The sequence below is a fragment of the Ailuropoda melanoleuca genome, chromosome 13, assembly GCF_002007445.2.
Source record: "Ailuropoda melanoleuca isolate Jingjing chromosome 13, ASM200744v2, whole genome shotgun sequence".
In the NCBI taxonomy this organism is placed as follows: domain Eukaryota; kingdom Metazoa; phylum Chordata; class Mammalia; order Carnivora; family Ursidae; genus Ailuropoda; species Ailuropoda melanoleuca.
The window spans coordinates 3,867,170-3,887,211 of NC_048230.1; the positions used below are offsets into that span (position 1 = coordinate 3,867,170).

Genomic DNA, 20,042 nt, shown 5'->3' on the forward strand with positions numbered 1-20,042 from the left:
CTTCTTTCTTTGACCCTCCTGGGTGAGAGTCTTAAAGCACTGGAATTTGTTAAAGGGAAAAAAATGATCCGTCTGAAGAGTCAAGAGGTACAAAGAAAAAGACGTTCTTTGAGTGCGAGGAATTTGCGCATATCAAAGCTTTTCTCTCTCAGGTTTTTCTGACAATTTGAATTTCTTTATGGAACAAATTTTCCATCTGTCCCAGAAAATAAGCTAGACAAATATCACCAAGATATACATCTTCTCTTCCTTCCCATTAGCTCAGATCAAACCACCCTTCTTTCTCACCTGGAATACAAAAGTAACATCTATCTCCCTTTTTCTAAGTTTTAAGGCTTTCCAATCCATTCTCCATGCTGTAGTTGGAGAAGTCCATCTGGAAATGCAAACTTTGGATCTCTGTTATCCTCAGAATAAAGTCCAGATTTTTTGGCAAGTTGTGTAAGACCATTCAGATCTGCGCCCTGCTTACCTCTCCCCCGTCTTTATTGCGGCCCTTCCTCTACTTTTGCATGATATAGTGAGATTGTATTAGCAATTTAGATAGCTTTATCCTAACAAATTTATATAAACCTACAAATTATCAGCTCCATTGTCATGTTAGCAGTAAGTGGAGCTTTTATAGGACCTAGAAGAGGCTCCTGTGCCTGAACAAGGGGTGTGTAAAATCTTTTGCAGTTAACTTGCCCAGGAGGCAAATGTAGGACAGTAACCCACATAACACACCCAACTTCTCAGAAAAGGGAAGTTCAAAACAGATCGCTAAATAGAACTTTGTGAGAACTCTGCAAGCAAGATGCAAGCAAGTTCTTTTGTGAGTAGAAGTTCTCCACTCGCATCAGGCATGATTGAAAGCTGCGAACAACAAGTAGGCAGCCTTTTCCTGTAGTCTGTGTTGCAGACATGTGGGCTTAGGCACTTGCCACGTGAGCACCAGAAAAGAGGTTTTACACAGTGACTTTCACACTGTATTGTCCTCCAAAGTGCACTTAAATCTTCAGCACCGTCCCAGTTGTCATTTGCAGATCACATTTACTAAACACTCTGTACCTGGCGTTAGACTGGGCACTATGTAAAGCAGGGCGAGGGCACTCACCCTCCATTGCCTTACACAGGAAAGCGAACAATATAGACCTAGTAATATTCATCTTGCTAAACAGAGGAAGGTTTAATAAACAGAAGCAAGACAATAGAACAGATAAACGTACTTATTATCTTTGCTGTTACGTGAATTCTTTGTACATAATAAGCATTTTTATTTGGAGTTGGAACAAGAAGGGAGGAATAGGTCATCTTGCTTCCCACTCTGATTTTTCCATAGGAGATTGTGCCCTATCTCCCTTAGCAGAGATAGGCAACCACTGCGAAGAGCTGAGTGGCGCTGCTGACAGAGCCTCGATCACTGGAGCAGAGACATACGAGCAGCTTGAGTCCTCCTTGTTTGAGTAGCAGACATTGCTGAAGGCAAAGCATTGGGGCAGAGAGGCGGCTCATAAATGAGGAACTTTATCTAAGAAGCTATGTGTTTCTCAGCCCTTAGGCTTCTAATTGTTGGTTTCTTCACAGTTCACTTTCTCTCAGGCCCCACCCCTCCTTACTTTAGAGAACTTGTTGACAACAGCTTTACTTTTTCAAGTCTTGCACAAAGGCAGATGTCTCTTGAAAAGCAGCTTACGCAAAACATCTGTGTGCTTGACTCCGTTCCCACGGTGTGTTTTCCTGTACTGCGCTTTATTTGGGGGGGGGGTCCTTTTTAAAAATCGAAAACACAGTATAACATCATTAAAGAGAAATTTGCAAAAAGAGAAAACGGTCACCCACAGTGTCACCTTCCTTTGCTAATAGCCATTTCCACTCCTGCCTTATTTACCTTCCCATTCTTCACGTGCATGGCTTTTTTGCCTGGTTATGGTCTTTTTCTTAAGCAGAAGTTCAGGTAATTTGTTATACAGCCACTTCCCTATTTTTTTTTTCCTGACTCTCGCATAATTTGGTTTTGGGTCTTGAGTTACCGAAAGGGTGTTGCAACTTTATCAGCATTTTGTCAGTAAGTTCTAGTTTTTATTTTCCTTTCCTGCACCCAAGTATTCTAGTTTTTAGAGTATGGCTGAGACCCAACCTTTATTTTTAAAAGTAAGACATATGTATGTGTAGGATTTTTAATTTCCTTAACACTTAAAAACTGGTGTTTTAAATTACATCAATTCTTAAGGCACATTACTGGGCCTACTCCAGGACAGCCTTATTTAGAAAAAAAAAATGTCTACAATGTAAAACTATTGATTTGCTGCATTAAATATACTTATTAAGGTTTTAAGATATGCACATAAAGATAGAAATAGAATGTAGAATTTTTGCCCTAATAGATGACAGAAAATAGAAAGATAAAAGCAACGTAAATAGAAAACACAAATTAGTCCACATGTCAGCATTCACAGTAAATATAAATAAGCTTACCAATTCATACAACCAAAAGAGAAAAGAAAAAAATGTGTCCATCTTTTGCCATTTGTGTCTACAAGCCTCAACTCTCCCAACACCTGACTAATCTCCTTGGTAGCAGTGCTTCACTGGTAACTGGCTGTTTACCTAATCAGGCTGTCTGTACATCTCACCTTTTGTTCTCTAATGATAAGGCCATATCCAAGTCTCTCATCATTCTTCCTTTCTTGTTTTACAAAAAAGAATGAAATAGAGCATGTCTTCTTGTTTTGCTAAAATGGAATATTTTCAGCCACCTTCCTTTTAAAAACCGTGGTCTCCTGTGCTTAGATGTTTAAAGGATGAATCTCTGGGGTGTGTAGGGTTCTCTGGTGACTAAGCAAGTCTATGAGACTCACACACAGCCTCGTTAGCTATCTGCTACCATGTGAGAAAATGGTAGGATTAGGATTGCAGCTCTCCTTCCAGTCATTGTACAAAAATTTTGCCTTTGGCAGTTAAATCATTTCCTTTTGTTCCTTATGTTTTCCTGTGTCTTGAGTTACCATTTGGGGGTTTATAGGACATAGCTTAACCAGTACCTAAAAGCAATCTAGGTATGAGATTGTACTGCAATATCTGTTGCTACACTGGAGCAAATATGTGACTTTTTTTTTTAAGATTTTATTTTTAAGTAATCTCTACACCCAACATGGGGCCCAAACTCACATAAAAAATAAAACTCATTTTATTTTTAAGTAATCTCTACACCCAACATGGGGCCCAAACTCACAACCCCAAGATCAGGAGTCGCATGCTTCACTGACTGAGCCAGCCAGGCACCCCGAAAATATGTGGTGTTTTAACTTTTCTTCTTTAAAACACATATGAAATTGAAATTTACACTTGGATCATTTTGATTGGAATATTTTTCTTTTTTTCCAAATCCTACTAAAATGTTTGGAATTCTTATTGCTTCACATGCACTCTAGAGTATTGCAAAATACTACTGTGTGATCTCTTTGTCTTTAGCTCTCTGATATCTTATGAATAGTATTTGGGAAATTGGGAAGAAAGTGCTTTGGGTCATTGTTTCTTCATAAATTGATCTAAAATGTGCATTTAGTAAATTTGAAAAATTATTTATTAAACATTAGATCAGGCATCAAGAAAGCTCAGCAAGGGGCGCCTGGGTGGCTCAGTCGGTTGAGCATCTGCCTTCAGCTCAGGTCAAGATCTCAGGGCCCTGGGATCAAGCCCCGCATCAGCAAGGAGCCTGCTTCTCCCTCTCCCTCTGCCTGCTGCTTCCCTTGCATGTGCTCTCTCACTATGTCTGTCAAATAAATAAAGTCTTTAAAAAAAGCTCAACAAATTAAATTTGCAAGGAACCAGTGTGATAAACTTTTCATCTCAACTGGTGGTGCAATTCTATGAAGGAGGAAGAAAGTAGGAAGCAAGAAACATTGGATTGGTTAAAAACTGTGCGCTAATTAAGGCCTGAGACTGCTGCTTGCTTTCTCTTTTTCCTTTTCTTTGACAACTCCTTAAATTGTCCTTTGAACTTTGCCTTTTGCTATTTGTTTTTGTTTTCTCTTCCTTCTCCTCTTCCTTCATCATCATCATAATCGTCACTATTTTACAACAGTTTACTGTTTTTTAAGAGTCAGAACCTAAGCACTGGCAATAGTGTTCCTCCTGGATTTCATTTTGTGTTAGTACAGGGCCAAGGCAATCTGTAATATGCATTAAAATAGTTATGAGAATAAGGATTTGCCCAAGGACTTTAAAGTTAGTGCGGTGATAGTAAAGAAAACCAGGCAATAGATTTAAAAGACATTCAAACTTTGCCATGCCTTTCTCTATTCCCCCTTGTTTGATATTTAAGAATTATTATTTTGGGGGGCACCTGGGTGGCTCAGTCGTTAAGCGTCTGCCTTCAGCTCAGGGCGTGATCCCGGCATTCTGGAATCGAGCCCCACATCAGGCTCTTCCGCTGGAGCCTGCTTCTTCCTCCCCCACTCCCCCTGCTTGTGTTCCTCTCTTGCTGGCTGTCTTTCTCTCTCTCTGTCAAATAAATAAATAAAATCTTTTAAAAAAAAAAAAGAATTATTATTTTTGGAGCACCCAGCTGGCTCAGTTGGAAGAGCACAAGACTCTTGATCTCAGCATTGTGAGTTCGAGCCCCACGTTGGGTGTAGAGATTACTTAAAAAGATAAAATAAAAATATATTTTTTGAGGAATGTTTAAGAGGGTCTGTTAGCAAATTATTTCATTTTCTTAGCCTAATAAGATAAACAACTCTAGAAGAAATGGTTTGATAAGGAAAATTGACAGACTAGTATTTTACAGACTGTATTAAATGTTTATGGCCAGCGAATTTTGAGAATTACTTGTAAGACTGCAATAAAGTAGCACTGAACACTGAACTGACTCAATTTAAAAAGAAACAAACAAACAAATAAACCCTTGGTATTCTGATGTTTGAGAATTCTCATTTAGAACCCAATTGCTACCCTGGTGGGTAGGCTACAATGGGCCTGCATTGTACAGAACAGGCAAAGAACTCAAACTGCTGAAGAAGCCATGGAATGGAATTAAAAACAAAACAAAACCCTTGGAAATAGGCCTAAATTTTTATCCCTGCTCTGTTCTACTAGTTGTGTAATTGGTAAGCTTAGGCAAGTTACTCTCATCTATGTTTCTTCATCTGTGGAATGGGAAAAATGACTTCCTTTCATAGAGTTGTTGTGAGACAGTGATGTAAAATCATGCCTGACACAGGGTGGGTATTCAATAAGTGATAATTACAACATTTTCTTTAAGTTTATTTTATCATGCTCAGAACGAACACCTAATCACTTCCACCACTGTGACACAACTTCCAAAGAGAACGTTTTGGTGGATATGCCATTGTACCAGATTGCAAGTTTTCACAAATAAAAGTTTGTGAAATAATGGTAAAGTTGTTGTCATTATTATCAACAAAAAGCTATCTAGTAGACAGTTGATTGTATAGGTCTAAGGTTCTGGTGACAGATCTGAGCTACAGAACTAGTGTGGAAGTTGCAGCAACCAGCTTTCATGATGGTTCGCATTGATTCTTGATTTGCAGTATTTACATCCCTGTGTAGTCTCCCTCCTACATTAAATATGGTTGACCTGTATAACTAATAGCATGTTGCAGAAATTATGGTATTCAGGGGTGTCTGGGTGGGCCAGTCAGTTGAGCGTGAGACTCTCGATTTCAGCTCAGGTCATGGTCTGGGGGTCATGAGATTGAGCCCTGTGTGGGGCTCTGCGCTCAGTGTGGAGTCTGAGGATTTCTCTCCCTCTCCCCCTGCCCTTCCCCCTGCTGGCACACACACTCGCTCTCTAGCTCTCAAAAAAGACAAAGAGAAAGAAAGAAAAGAAAATGAGAGAGAGAGAAAGAAAGAAAGAAAGAAAAGGAAAGAAAGAAAAGAAAGAAAGAAAGAAAGAAAGAAAGAAAGAAAGAAAGAAAGAGAGAAAGAAATTATGGTGTGTCGCTTCCAAGGTTAAATCATAAAACTGCACTTCTGCCTTGTTCTCTCTGGATCACTGACTCTGGGGAAAGACAGCTGCCATGTCAGCGGAGTACTCAAGTAGAACAGTACAGAAGTTTACATAGCAAAGAACTGAGGTCTCCGATCAGTAGCCATCAGTGGAGCCATTTTAGAAGCAGATCTTTCAGACTTTTCAGGGCTTCAGATGCCCTGCTGCGTCCTGATAAGAGACCCTGAGCCAGAACCACCAGCGAAGCTGCTCCTGAATTCCTCATCCACAGAAACTGTGTGACGTAATGAAGGATGTTTATTGTTTTAAGCTTCTACATTTTAGAGTAATTTGTTATTCAGCAATAGATAACTAATCAGAAGTCCTCTCTCTACAGGATGAAGTGGCCATGAGGGTGATGAAGAGAGTGAACAATGAGAGTCACGAAGAGGGGATTATAGTCAGAAACTGGGAGTTTGGTTTCTGAAATCAAGTTCGTTAAGATCTGATGCATTCCAAAGGGACTCTGGGAATTAGAAATCTGAATGGAGTCCAGGTGACGGTCTTTGAACCTTAGAAGGATGAGAAATTTGGGGACAAAGCTGTTGTATGTTCATCTGTATGAACAATGGAATCTCTTAAGATTATAGTAGAAATCAGAGTGAAAGGGAGAAGATTGAGCTAGATGAGGAGTATTAAATAAAAGATAATGACAAGGATGGCAGAAGGTGACAGCAGCGAAGAATAGGTGACAGGAGCCTCATAAGAAGCTTTGCATTAGGGTGCCTAGGTGGCTCAGTCGTTTAAGCATCCGCCTTCAGCTCAGGTCATGATCCCAAGGTCCTGGGATCGAGCCCCTTGTCAGGCTCCCTGCTCAGCACGGAGTCTGCTTCTCCATCTGCTCCTCCCCCCGCCCCCACTGCTCATATTCTTTCTCTGTGTGTGTCTCTCTCTCAAAAATAAATAACATCTTAAAAAAAAAAAAGCAGCTTTGCAGTAGGGTGAAAGAGAAATCTGAAATTGGATTTGACGTTTTGGCCAAGTGCTTAAAAGCCCAGCTTGCATTCCTTCTGCAGGTGTGTTTTAAATACCTGGAAAGGCATTTGTTGAATCATGCAAATGAAATGATTTTTCAAATGCTGAACAGTTTTTGAGTTAATATCCTTTTGTTTGGTCTTGTTTTGTTTATTCCCACCAACTATTTTAAATTTGGTCTCAAGTAATATTGGTCATGTCTTGGTAACCAATACATCTGGCAATTTAAATACTGAGAAAGAACTGTTCAGGTTATTTACTTTTTGGTCCAAACAGCTTTTGAGCTTTACCTTTTTGAAAGAGAAATATTTAAGTCCAGAGTTTAGTGCCATAGGACTGAGAAGCTTTGTTAATTCAGCCTGTAAAGGAAATGGGCTCCTTTGAGCTGAGGCAGTTTCTCCTCTCCTTGGAGGAGGACCTTCTTGAGAACAAGATTCTCACTCATATATGGCCTTTATTATATTGAGGTATGCTCTCTCTAAACCCACCTTGTTGAGAGTTTTTATCACGAACAGATGTTGAATTTTGTCATATGCTTTTTTCTGCATCTACTGAGATGGTAATATGGTTTTTATCCATCATTTAGTTAATGGGATATATTACATTGATTGATTTTCAGATGTTGAACCATCCTGGAATAAATCCACTTGATCATGGTGAATGATCCTTTGAACATGTTGTTGAATTTGGTTTGCCAGTATTTTGTTGAGTATTTTTGCATCCATGTTCATGAGGAATATTGGCCTTTAGTTATCTTATTTTGTAGTGTCTTTGTCTGGTTTTGGTATCTGGGTGATGCTGGCCTCCTGGAATAAATTTGGAAGTTTTCCTTCCTCTTCTGTGTTTGGAATAGTTTGAGAAGAATAGGTACTAACTCTTTAAATGTTTGGTAGAATTCACCTGTGAAGCCATTTGGTCCTGGACTTGTGTTTGTTGAGTTTTTTGATTGCCAGTTCAGTTTTGTTGCTAGTAATTGGTCTGTTCAGATTTTCTATTTTTTCCTGGTTCAATTTTGGAAGATTGCATGTTTCTAGGTATTTCTAGGTATTTAGATTGCATAATCTAGGTACTTCTAGGTTGTCCAGTTTGTTGGCACACAATTTTTCATACTAGTCTCTTATAATCCTTTGTATTTCTGTGGTGTCGATTCCTTCTCTTTCATTTGTGATTTTATTTATTGAGTCCTCCCTCCTTTTCTTTTGCATCCACTTCTTTTCTCATGTAGGCTTTCTTGCCCTCCTTCCTAAGCCCCATGGTCTTCCTAACTTTGTTTTTGGCATCTAGTTTTTGATACTTTTTTAAAGCAATGTTTAATAGTCAACAAACTTATTAAAGGAAAAAGGGGGGGAAAGCAACTTTAAGAAACAGGGTGAAGGGGCGCCTGGGTGGCACAGCGGTTAAGCGTCTGCCTTCGGCTCAGGGCGTGATCCCGGCGTTATGGGATTCGAGCCCCACATCAGGCTCCTCTGCTATGAGCCTGCTTCTTCCTCTCCCACTCCCCCTGCTTGTGTTCCCTCTCTTGCTGGCTGTCTCTATCTCTGTCGAATAAATAAATAAAATCTTTAAAAAAAAAAAAAAAAGAAACGGTGAAAGTATTTGCCTCATGGGGAAATGTCTAAACTTTTCCCCACTCGAACCTGAACTTTGTCTTCAGGATACCATGAAAAATAGAACAAATATCACACCAGGCTTTGCAGTAAAATCCTGCCTTTGTTCTTTTTAGATGAACTGACCAGATGTGTTTTTAACTGCTGGTTGCTTCAAATTATTAGGCCCAGAGTATGTCCTGTTGTGGGAACATCTAACTCAGGATAAAGGGTTAAAGTGCTGGGGCGCCTGGGTGGCACAGCGGTTAAGCGTCTGCCTTCGGCTCAGGGCGTGATTCCGGCGTTGTGGGATCGAGCCCCACATCAGGCTCCTCTGCTGGGAGCCTGCTTCTTCCTCTCCCACTCCCCCTGCTTGTGTTCCCTCTCTCACTGGCTCTCTATCTCTGTCAAGTAAATACATAAAAAATCTTTAAAAAAAAAAAAAAAGGGTTAAAGTGCTGCCCTGGGTATCAGATGACAATAGGGCTCAGTTAAAGTTCTAACTAACTAGCTGTGTGACTTGCGACAAGTCATTAAATTCTTTGAACCTCAATTGATCTATCAGATTCTCTGTTGCAAGCTCAGAAATGAATTTTAACTATCTTACTAGAATATTTGTTAGAAGGAAGTCAGAGCTCACCTAATGGACAGGAGGTTTAGAGAACAGGCAGGAGCCAAGGGCATTCAGGGAAGCCCATGGAGTAGGAACAGACTGGTCCATACCTTGCCTTTCTCCCCAGTGAATGTGACTGTCCACCACTCTCTTCTCCTTTGGGTAACTTGTCTTAAGATTCAGGGAGAATTTCCAACTGACCAGACCTAAACCACACGCCAGGTTCCTGCAAGGCCCCTTACAGTTCCAGAGTTGAAGACCACCAAGCCCATGCACATTTCAGGGGATTCCCCAAATGGAGACCAGAAGGAGATTAGGAAGGAGATATCTATTACTGGACAGTCAAAAATAACAAACGTCAATTCAGATGTACCCCAATCTGCAGAAAGTGGAAGGTTGAGTTGTATAGCCAGTGGTAAAATTATTGACCCTACATTATGTTTCTATCTGAACATTTCTAAGATGCACATGTTTGAGGCAAAATGGAATCATTACAAGATCTTACCAAGTAAATGAGCATCCAAAATGAACAAAACAAAAGGGATTTCCTGGGTTTGTTTCTTCTTCCATTTATGGTTCATAGGGAAAAGACCAGGATAGTCCTGAAGGAGTGTTTGTCTCTCGGCCTTAAACAAATAGACCTTTGCTTTTTTTCTTAGATTGTAGAAAAGTAGGAAAGGGGGGAAACAAATAGCTGCATCTGAGAACAGTTGTGCTGGACATTGTGCAAGAAAGTTTAAGTGGAAGATTAGCTGGAACGAAAATGGTCTGATGGTTGTAGTTAATGAGTAAGAACTGGAGTCCGAAGTTGTTCTCTGTTTTGCCAATAATTGGTCTACTAATGTACCCCAACTTCTGCTTGTCTGCCTATAAGGAGAGAAATAATCCTACTGCCTGCATTCATAGGCATGTGTCTGGAGTTTATACCTTGGGGGAGAGGGTTCAGTTATTGATTGCTGTTCTAATACTGTCATTTGAACATACAGCCATATATGGGGCAGGGGGTAGAGATGGAATTGGGGAATGTTTAATTACAGAGAAGAGTATGTATCATATTGGGATTTAAACTTTCTCCCATTATAGTCTAGTCCCTAAGTTCCTTTAGGATTACAGAATCAAACTTTTTCTCATTACTTGGAAATATGCCTTTCACTTTGCAGCCATGTTTCCTTCCTGTTTTTTGGTATTGATAGCTCTGTAGTCTTTTGGCCTCTGGTCTGATATTTGAAGCTTTTTATTGTGAAATTTCCTTTCTATATGATATAGTCACACTAAGTAGGGACATGAATTCCTCTCCACCTAAGGAATTGACAGAAGCTTCCCTAATCCCCTGAATCTGAAAATTAAACAACTAAATAAGCAGAGAACACTTATCAAGAAAGGGAGAATGTTAGGGTAGAATATATTTGAAACTTTCACCTAGATGTATATTCCTCAAGACAAAGATAAAACAAACAGTTCAGATTATGTGTATTTTAGTTTTATATAAATGGCAGCCATCTCACTTTGTGCAATTTATAGGTAAAATATAATTTACCTATAGATTTTGGCTTCGACAGAAATACCAAACACTATAAACATGAAAATCTACTTCCTTCATTTTAATATTGAAATAAAAGTATTACATCCACTTTCTGAAACCCAACTTCCCATAGTAAATGATCCATCTCTTCATGTATGTTGTATGTAAAACAGAAGACAATGTATCCAACTGATATTCCACAATTTGGCCTGGTGTGTTGTTGCTTTCTTTTGCTTCCTTGGCCTTTCTGCTGGTCATGGATGATCATGCTGGCCACATTCTTCAAAAATTATCCAGCCTCGGGGCGCCTGGGTGGCTCAGTTGGTTAAGCATCTGCCTTCAGCTCAGGTCATGATCTCGGGGTCCTGGGGTTGAGCCCCGTGTCTGGCTCCCTGTTCAGCAGGGAGCCTGCTTCTCCCTCTCCCTCTGACCCTCCCCCCTGCTTGTGCTCTCTTGTGTTCTCTCATGCTCTCTCTCAATAAATAAAATCTTTAAAAAAAAATTATACCAACTTCAGAACAGTTAAGTATTTTCTTCCATTAGTTGACCTTTTCCTCTACACTGTGCCTGAGAATAAACTGCCAGTTAACAAATTTCATGCCTTAGGAAGTGATTTTGATCCGGAGACATTGGCACAGAGTGCTTCCCCAAATCTATTTAAAGCAGAGTAATCTTTCCTCCATTTTCAAGACTGAAATACTGCTGTCATTCCCAACAGAAGCTACAGTTCTTTTCTCTACTATCCAGCACATCTGGAGTCATCTCTCAGCCAGATGTTCTTGATTCCCCTCAGTATAGTCTTTCTGTTCATGGCCTTGATAAGGGAAACAAAAAAGGCATGAGAAGAGTTGAGATCTGAATTTATTTCATTCCTTTTCTTTCACTCCTGTAGTCTACTTCTAAATTCTATTCTGTTGAAAGCTCTGTGGGAAAACATTGTATTTCATTTTACGTATACTATATCATAAAATTTAAAAAGCATAGTAGAGGGTGATTCAGAGCATGAATTTTCAAGTCAAATCTTGGTTTGAATTCTTGTTCTGAGGATTACCAGCTGTGTGATCTTGGGCCAATAACTTAGAATCTCTTGAGTCCCTCAGTCTCTTACATGTAAATTGGGGGTAAAAAATAGTACCTGCTTCATAGGATTGTTGTGAAGATTAAATGAAGTAATGTCGAGTGCTCAGCTTAGTGCCCAGCATACTCTAGGCATCCAGTCAAGTTAGTTATTATTAGCTATTCATATGTCTAATTAGGAATGATTTTCTCTCAGTTGAGCCAAGTGATCTTATGGCAAGAGAGGAACGGAGGATCTTCAATTGTATTCTGATAAAGACTGGAGAACTTCATTTGTCACTGTGTCATTTTCTTATCAAGATGATCCTGTGTCATATTCTTATCAAGCAGCTAAATACTCTCCATCTTTAGAACAAGAAAGCTTTAGGGTTTGTGTCTAATTTAGGCATCTGTAATCACCTATGGATGGCTCCGTAAAATTTACTGGAGAAGTCCTGTTCTGGTCCAGAATTGGTCAACTCAGAAAATGTGTAAAAGTTTTCACTTGCTCTCTAAATTTTTAAGTAGAGACCAACTCTATGTTGATTGACTCTTCAGGAAGCTTTTTCAGAAAGACCAATATTTACATAAGTGAGTCTCTTGCTGTTCTAGCAAAATCTACTAAGCTTTTACTTTACACTGAAGTACATGTGATTAAATTTACATATGATTTTATTCATATACAAATAAAGCATTTAATTTTCAAGTTGAATTTGAACCACCTAACCCTGTTGGTTGTGAGTTTTATTTTTTCACTTCCATGCCATCATACTGCTATCCCAATTTGATAGCATTTATGGAGCTTTGGCTTTTTGTTCATTGATGATAAGGAATTTTTGGAATCAGCAGCGCTTGTATTCCTGATCCTCTGTAACCAATAGTATATGCCACTTTCATGATAACTGGAGAGTCACAATCTGGGACCATAGGATAAAGAGGATTGACTGTACTGTCCAGAGTGTGTCTACCATGACTCTGGGAGCTTGTACTGCTTCTGGTAAGGCAGTCTCCTGACCCAGCTGTGTCTGCTGTGCATTTTGTTCTACCAGAAAAGCTCATTGAGATTTGTGTAAATGATTCAAATAGAAAAGCATCTTTTCTCTTATATTTTATGTGAATTTAACTCCTCGTCTTTCTTTTACCATCAGGAATTTTCCAGGTAGCTTTGAATTAACGGAGGGTCCTTGGCCCCACCCTAACCCTCCCCATGTGAAAGCACTACATACATTTTAAAAGAGCACACTTAGATTTGCTTTAAAGCATGAACAACAATAAATGTATCAAACCAGGAAGTTTGTTCTTAAACTAGTATTTGTCTAAAAGAAACTACCTCTGTCTCACAAAAGGAATGACTGGAGTATGCTTTTTTGTTTTAAGCTCTCTACAAATGTACTTCTTTTGTAGATGTTGAGACCACTTTGCTTACCGGAAACAAAAGTGTCCATGGCTGTAACTTTGTCTGGTGATAGGTAGAATATTAGTCTGTATTTTTAAAATATTTTCATTTGGTAAAGCAGACAGTTGCTGTGTTGGCAGAAGTGTGAATTTCATTTCCTGTCTGTGGTGTACCCCACTCATCCTGTCACTCAAGACATTTTGTTTTAGGTTGTTCCCGTAATGTGAGTGAAACAGAGTGACCCACAGCAGGGTGACATGTGCATACCACGAATGTAACAAGAGACAAGACTTGTGCAACAGACCACAAGAGCGCAATGCTTTATTTAAAGATCAAAACAAAACAAAATAAAGGCCGCCCCTCCCAGCCAGCATTTAGATTTTTAAAGTGGCATCTATGGATTCTTATGTTTGTTTTTAGAAGACATGTTCCAGGGGCGCCTGGGTGGCTCAGTCGTTAAGCGTCTGCCTTCAGGTCAGGGCGTGATCTCGATGTTCTGGGATCGAGCCCCACATCAGGCTCCTCCACTAGGAGCCTGCTTCTTCCTCTCCTGCTCCCACTGCTTGTGTTCCCTCTCTCGCTGGCTCCCTCTCTCTGTCAAATAAATAAATAAAATCTTTAAAAAAAAAAAAAAAAAGAAGAAGAAAACATGTTCCAGTCTATTTGGCAAGTTAGCTCAAAAGTTTATCAGCTTCATGCCACTTAATTGAAAGATAAAATTGAGTCAACAACTGGTAACAATATAGAGGTGATTTAATTTTATTTGCCAGTTAATTTATCAGACATTTGTATTTACAGTCCATTAATCTGCTGCATATATTGAGTTCTGTAACAATTCTTTTTTATATGTGAAATTACAGAATTTCTGTTTTCTTGTCCTAAATTACAATTCCTGCTGCAATGACAGGACAGATAAAACTGTGTGGGAAGAACCCTGGGATGAATTGATTCGTTCCTTAAATAGCTACTGAGCACCTAATATGTGCTTGGCACTATTTCCAATGTTGAGGATTATGTACTGAGCAAAATAAAATCCTTGCTCTTCACTGAGCTTATATTCTATCATAAGGAAATAACCACAAACAAGTATACAAGTAAATAAATATAAGTTTAGTATATGCTATAGATCCTGAAGGAAACAAAACAGAATAGCAGGATAGAGTTTGATTGGGATGTGGAAGAGGTGATGATACTGGAGCTGTGACCTAAATAGTGACAGTCCAGGAGAAAAGTATCCCAAGTAGAAAATAAAAAGCATGGGGCGCCTGGGTGACTCAGGTGGTTGAGCGGCTGTCTTCAGCTCAGGTCATGATCCCAGGTCCTGGGATCAAGTCCCGCATCAGGCTCCCTGCTCAGTGGGGAGTCTGCTTCTCCCTCTCCCTCTGCCCCTCCCCCGCATGTGCTCTGTCTGTCTCTCTCTCAAATAAATAAATAAAATCTTAAAAAAAAAAAGAGAGAGAAGAAAAGAAAAAGCACAAAGGCCCTGAGAAGGGACCTGAAATATAGAAGAAACAAAAGAGACCAGTGCAACTATAGCAAGTGAACAAAAGCGGAGATAGTACAAAATCAGAGAAATAATGTGTTATTGGATATAATAGGGCCTTGAAGTCTAAGCTAAAGACTTCAGCTTTTCTTTGTAAGTACAAAGGGAAGCACATGATATATATGTGTATTATATATATAAAATCCCTCTGGTCGCTCTTTGATAAGTGGATAGCAGCAGTGCAGAAGTGGTTGCAGACCAGTTAAGAGACTTTTTGCTGATAGAATGTCTGGGATTAGTTTCACTTCAGGGACAAGGTGAAGAAAGTAAGGATGAAGAAGAAACTAAGATTGGCCTTGAATTAAAGATGAAGTGTGTGAGAACATGGGGGTTCATTATATTATCCCCTCTATTTCTGTTTATGTTTGTAATTTTATATAATAAAAAGCTAAAAAAAGAAAAAAGAAAAACCTTTTAACAGTGGTCTAAGTTTTGAAAAATGATGGTGCCATGGACATTCTCAGAGTGGTAATGGAACTAAGTGGGCAGATTCAAGATACATTTGGAAGTAAAGCCCCCAGGTCTTGCTGATGGATCAGGATACATGTTGTTACAGGGAAAAAGAGAAACCAAGGATGACTGTCAAGTATTTGGCCCAAACAATTTGGGTGGATGAGACTAGGGATCAGGTTTGCAGGGGCTCAAGAGCTTTGTTTTGGCAATGTAAATTTGAGATGCCAATTGGATTTCCAAGTGGAATGTTGAGTAGGCAGTGTAATTTACAATACATTAGCCAACTCTGCATAACATAGTCACAAGCAAACTTGGAACCCTCCATTATATGTTTCTAAATTTTGCCAGTAGTGTTTTAGAAGTTCTATCCTTTCTAGAGTTTGTGGGTAACATTTAAAAAGCTTAACTCTGTTGATATGAAATAGTTTGGATATATTTTCTGTTTTCTGTGGATATTCACTGGTAATTATATTACTGCTATCCTGCACAGTAAATCTCCACCTCTGTTGAGCTGTCATTTACATGAAGGATGTTGTTAACATAGCAAACTCTATCATAGGTTAAACACATTTCCTGTGTCCTCCTTTCACTGCACGTGGGAATGCAAGTCAGTGAAATTAAAATTTTGAGTAACACTTCAGCATGGTGTGTGTGTATTTTAAACAAAACTTTTTGGCAAACTTTGGGTCTGTTATTAGTAACTAAGTATTGTAACATAATTTACATATGATTAGAACACTAATCAAACACTGTTATTGATAATCATAGACCCAATAACAATAATATTTGTTAAGTGCACTGTGTAATTCCTTTATTTCCTGCCTATTAGTGCTGTACCAACACTATAGCCATAAAGAACACAATTCCAAGTACTGTACTTTTGGAAAGATTACAGTCTACAGACGCATTTACTTATATTAGACAAGATTAATCTCATTCAAAACTTACTGCAGTTATAAATTCACATAAATACAGAAATTGATGCAATTAAACAAAAACTTCAGGATCTTATTTTTTTAATTCCTTGATCATAACTTTTTCTGCGGGCCACAATTACCTGCCCCATGATCACTGATGGTTATGGTTTGATTTAACTACATAAATTATCAACCTTTTATGTCCTTAAAGAAAATGTAAATGAAAATTACAATTTCTTACCAAAAAGTTTAGTGTTTTCCAAATTTCAAATATTTGCTTCCCCATTTCAAATAAACTAAAGATAACCACATCTCCCCTGCAACATTCAATAGCAGTCATTTGATGTATAAAATTTTAACTACACTTCTAGTTATTTTAAAACACACAAAAATGGCTGCCTATCAATCTGACAAGTTAGAAATACTACATTTAAGAATTAAGACGAGGGGCCCCTGGGGCGCCTGGGTGGCACAGCAGTTAAGCGTCTGCCTTCGGCTCAGGGCGTGATCCCGGCGTTATGGGATCGAGGCCCCACATCAGGCTCTTCTGCTGTGAGCCTGCTTCTTCCTGTCCCACTCCCCCTGCTTGTGTTCCCTCTCTCGCTGGCTGTCTCTATCTCTGTTGAATAAATAAATAAAATTAAAAAAAAAAAAAAAAAGACGAGGGGCCCCTGAGTGGCACACCAGACTATTGTTTTCAGCTTGGGTCATGATCTCAGGATCATGGGATCCAGCCCCATATAGGGCTCTACGCTCAGCGTGGAGTCTGCTTAGAGATTCTCTCTCCCTCTGCCCCTCCCCACTATGCTCTCTCTCTCTCTCTCTCTCTTTCTCAGATATATAAATCTTTAAAAAAGAAGAAGAAGAAGATAAGAGGGGCACCTGGGTGTCTCGGTTGAGTGCCCGACTCTTGATTTTGGCTCAGGTCATGATCCCAGGGTCATGGGATTCCCTCCCTTACCCACCTCCCACACATACACTCACGTGCTCTTTCTCTCCCAAATAAATAGATCTTTAAAAACGAAAAAAAAAAAAATTAAGATGAGCATTTCAAGTTTCCTTCAGTTTAGGCATTTATACCTTTATGCTTGTCTAAAGATATTTCTATAGCATTGATATTTGTGTAACCCATGTTTATGTGCCTTAAAATGTGATCATTTAAAACACTAAGAATTAAATTTATGGTAGAGCTTTGGGAATTTTAAAAGCAACTAAAGTGTTCTCAGATGTGTCTGCCAGCTTCATTTCTAGAGATTCTTGTAAAGCAAAACTGAGAATTTTATACCTTAGTTGCATTTTTAATTCAAAAATCCCTCTGCACAAAGGCACCACTCTAAGAAACTGTATTCTTATTGATTCCTCACAACAGCTTCATTTTATTACCTTTGTTTTACTGATGAGGAAATTTAGGCCCCCTAAAATTCACTCAGGTAAGAAGTAGCAGAGCCAGGATTCAGACCCAGGCAATCTGGCTCCAGAGCCTTGTCCCCTCTTTTTTCGTTTCCAGAGCCTTCATTCTTAACGGCTACCATGTAACATATATAGAATATTGTAGGTTTTGTTTCAGAAAAACTGTCTAGAGTAGATAGAACTCTGTAAATAAAAGGGTCTCTCTTGATTTTCTTTTTACTTCATCCCATGAAATTGAGACTTTGGAAGATGGGAAAGAGAATAATCCCAAAATGGATCTCCATCATATTCTGATTTCCTTCCTTAAATAATCCATTTCCTTTTTACTTTTTCCCTTATAGCATCAGCGAGAGTTTTCTAACTGTCAAAGGTGCTGCCCTTTTTCTACCACGGGGAAATGGCTCATCCACACCAAGAATTAGCCACAGACGCAACAAGCATGCAGGTAAAGTTCCGCATATACCATTCCTTTCTTGGTTTCTTTGCCTTTTGTTTTGTTCTAGAAGGCTGACAACGTCATCCCCATTTCTCCAACAGTCTTGTAATAGTGAGAGAAAGCATTGTACTGTGCTATAACCACTTTTCTTTCACTGTCACTGTTTTTCTGGCACTTAGCAGAATGCGTTATGTATGTAGTAAGTGTTCGATAAATTTGTATTGGAAAAATAATAAAGTACAAAAATACTCTAATGAATTCTTCTGTGACTTATCAGTTAAGGTTTTCCAGTAGCAAATACCTGGTTTGCTTACCGGCAGTACTTTTCACCACTAGCAAACCTGAGTTTCCACATAGCCAGCTCACATAAGAAGCCTAACAGTATGGATGGGGCTTCCTGACTTTTGCCTAACCTTCCAAGAAGGCAGCTGCATTTTGGGGCCAATAGCACTTGGAGCAGGGACTTAGAGCCACTACTTACCCAGAAATGGTTGTCCTCTCCAAGTTCTGCATCCTAAAAATCCTTCCCTCACGTCATTTGTAGTAATAGAACAGAAGGAATCTTAATTTTTAAAAAGCCTCAGCTGCTTAACTCAATTATAACGTGTAACTTAAGTCACTTTTCATTGTTTATACCTAACATTTTGTCTCCCCGCACATTTTTTTTAACAGTTTTAGTGAAATATAATTCACATACCATGTAATTCACCTAATTTACGCTTTTAAAGAATACATTCAGTGTTGGGTTTTGTTTTGTTTTGTCTTTTTTTAGTATGTACAGAGTTGTACAACCATCACTATAATTCTAGAACATTTTCATCACCCCACAGGAGAAACCCAGTTACCCATTAGCAGTCATTCCCTATATCCTCCACCCTCCCTGCCAGTCCTAAACAACCACTAATCTACTTTCTCTGTCTACAGATTTGCCCGTTCTGGGCATTCCATATCAGTGGAATTATATAAATGATCTTTTGAGACAGCCTCCTTTCATTTAGCATGTTTTCAAGGGTCATTTAAATTATAGTATGTGTCAATACTTCATTCCTTTTTATGACCAAACAATATTCTAGTGTATGGATATACCATTATTTTTCCATTCACCAGTTGATAGACATTTGAGTTGTTCCCCATTTTTCGCTGTTATGAATAATGCTGCTGTGAATCTTTATGTATAAGTTCTTGTGTGGACATATGTTTTCATTTCTCTTGATTTTATATCTATGAGCCCGTACTGGTTCTTACACATGAGACTTAGATTGTGTCTTTGGGTTTGAAATGTGGTAGAACAGACCTGGCCAAACATAATGATTCTCCTTTTTAATTTTGAAAGTTGAAAGATTCTGCAGTAATGGAATTGGCCAGAAGCCAGCACTGAAGTGGGGGGGGGGGCAAGAAAACTTTAAGAGAAGGAAACCAGTGGGGGGGAGGGGATAAAAGGAGAAGCTTTCATACTTGCTGACCTTTTAAGCAAATATCTGTTCACTAACCTACTTTTCTTTCTTCCTGCCCCTCACCACTTCTTGCACATATCAGTATTTCATCTCACAGTTAACAGTTGAAGTTACCTGGAGGAAGATTTTATATATAGATTTTAAGATGAATGTGGGAACAGGTTCCACTGGCATCTATGATCAGGTGGCTATGTCAGTCACTTTAGACTCTTAAAAAGAGCTGGACCTGGGTGGGCATGAATGAAGTTTTTTGTTCTCGGATTGTCATCATTTATAACAGTACGTTATCTAATTATCTCCTACTAGCCAAAGCCCCAGGTTTTCTAGTATAGAGTAAGGAGTATGAAGAAATCTATAATACTTTAATACGAAAAAATTCAACTTAGTTTTGGGGAAAGTGTAGAAATAAATGTGTATTCAAATAATGGTGGGCCGTGTTAAAGGACCTAACATTAGGTTCAGTGGAATATTTATTTCTTGGGACCCACTATATTTAATGAGTACTCTTACTTGAATATCAGCCACTAATATGGAAACCATTTTAAGCCATTGACATTATTCTAAGGGGGATCTAAAAATCTTCTTAGGTTAAGTGCAACTGAAGATTTACAGGAATAAGAATGGCAAAATAGTTAGCTTTTTGTAAAGTTAGAGGTAATTCTAAACCCATTCATCACACACCCCATTTT

The 20,042-nt window shown here is 38.9% G+C and overlaps 1 protein-coding gene across 8 annotated transcripts in view; it reads left to right on the forward strand.

Moving 5' to 3' along the window:
* SSH2 (slingshot protein phosphatase 2) overlaps positions 1-20,042 on the forward strand; it is a 250,029-nt gene that overhangs the window by 168,345 nt on the left and 61,642 nt on the right. For 6 of the 8 annotated variants that reach the window (XM_034640201.1, XM_002912307.4, XM_011225237.3 and 3 more), the window contains one exon: positions 17,805-17,908. In XM_034640201.1, the coding sequence (XP_034496092.1) occupies positions 17,805-17,908 (104 nt within the window). Of the gene's footprint in view, positions 1-6,329; positions 6,489-17,804; positions 17,909-20,042 lie in introns of all 8 variants that reach the window. The other 2 variants (XM_034640203.1, XM_034640205.1) reach the window with 1 other exon arrangement.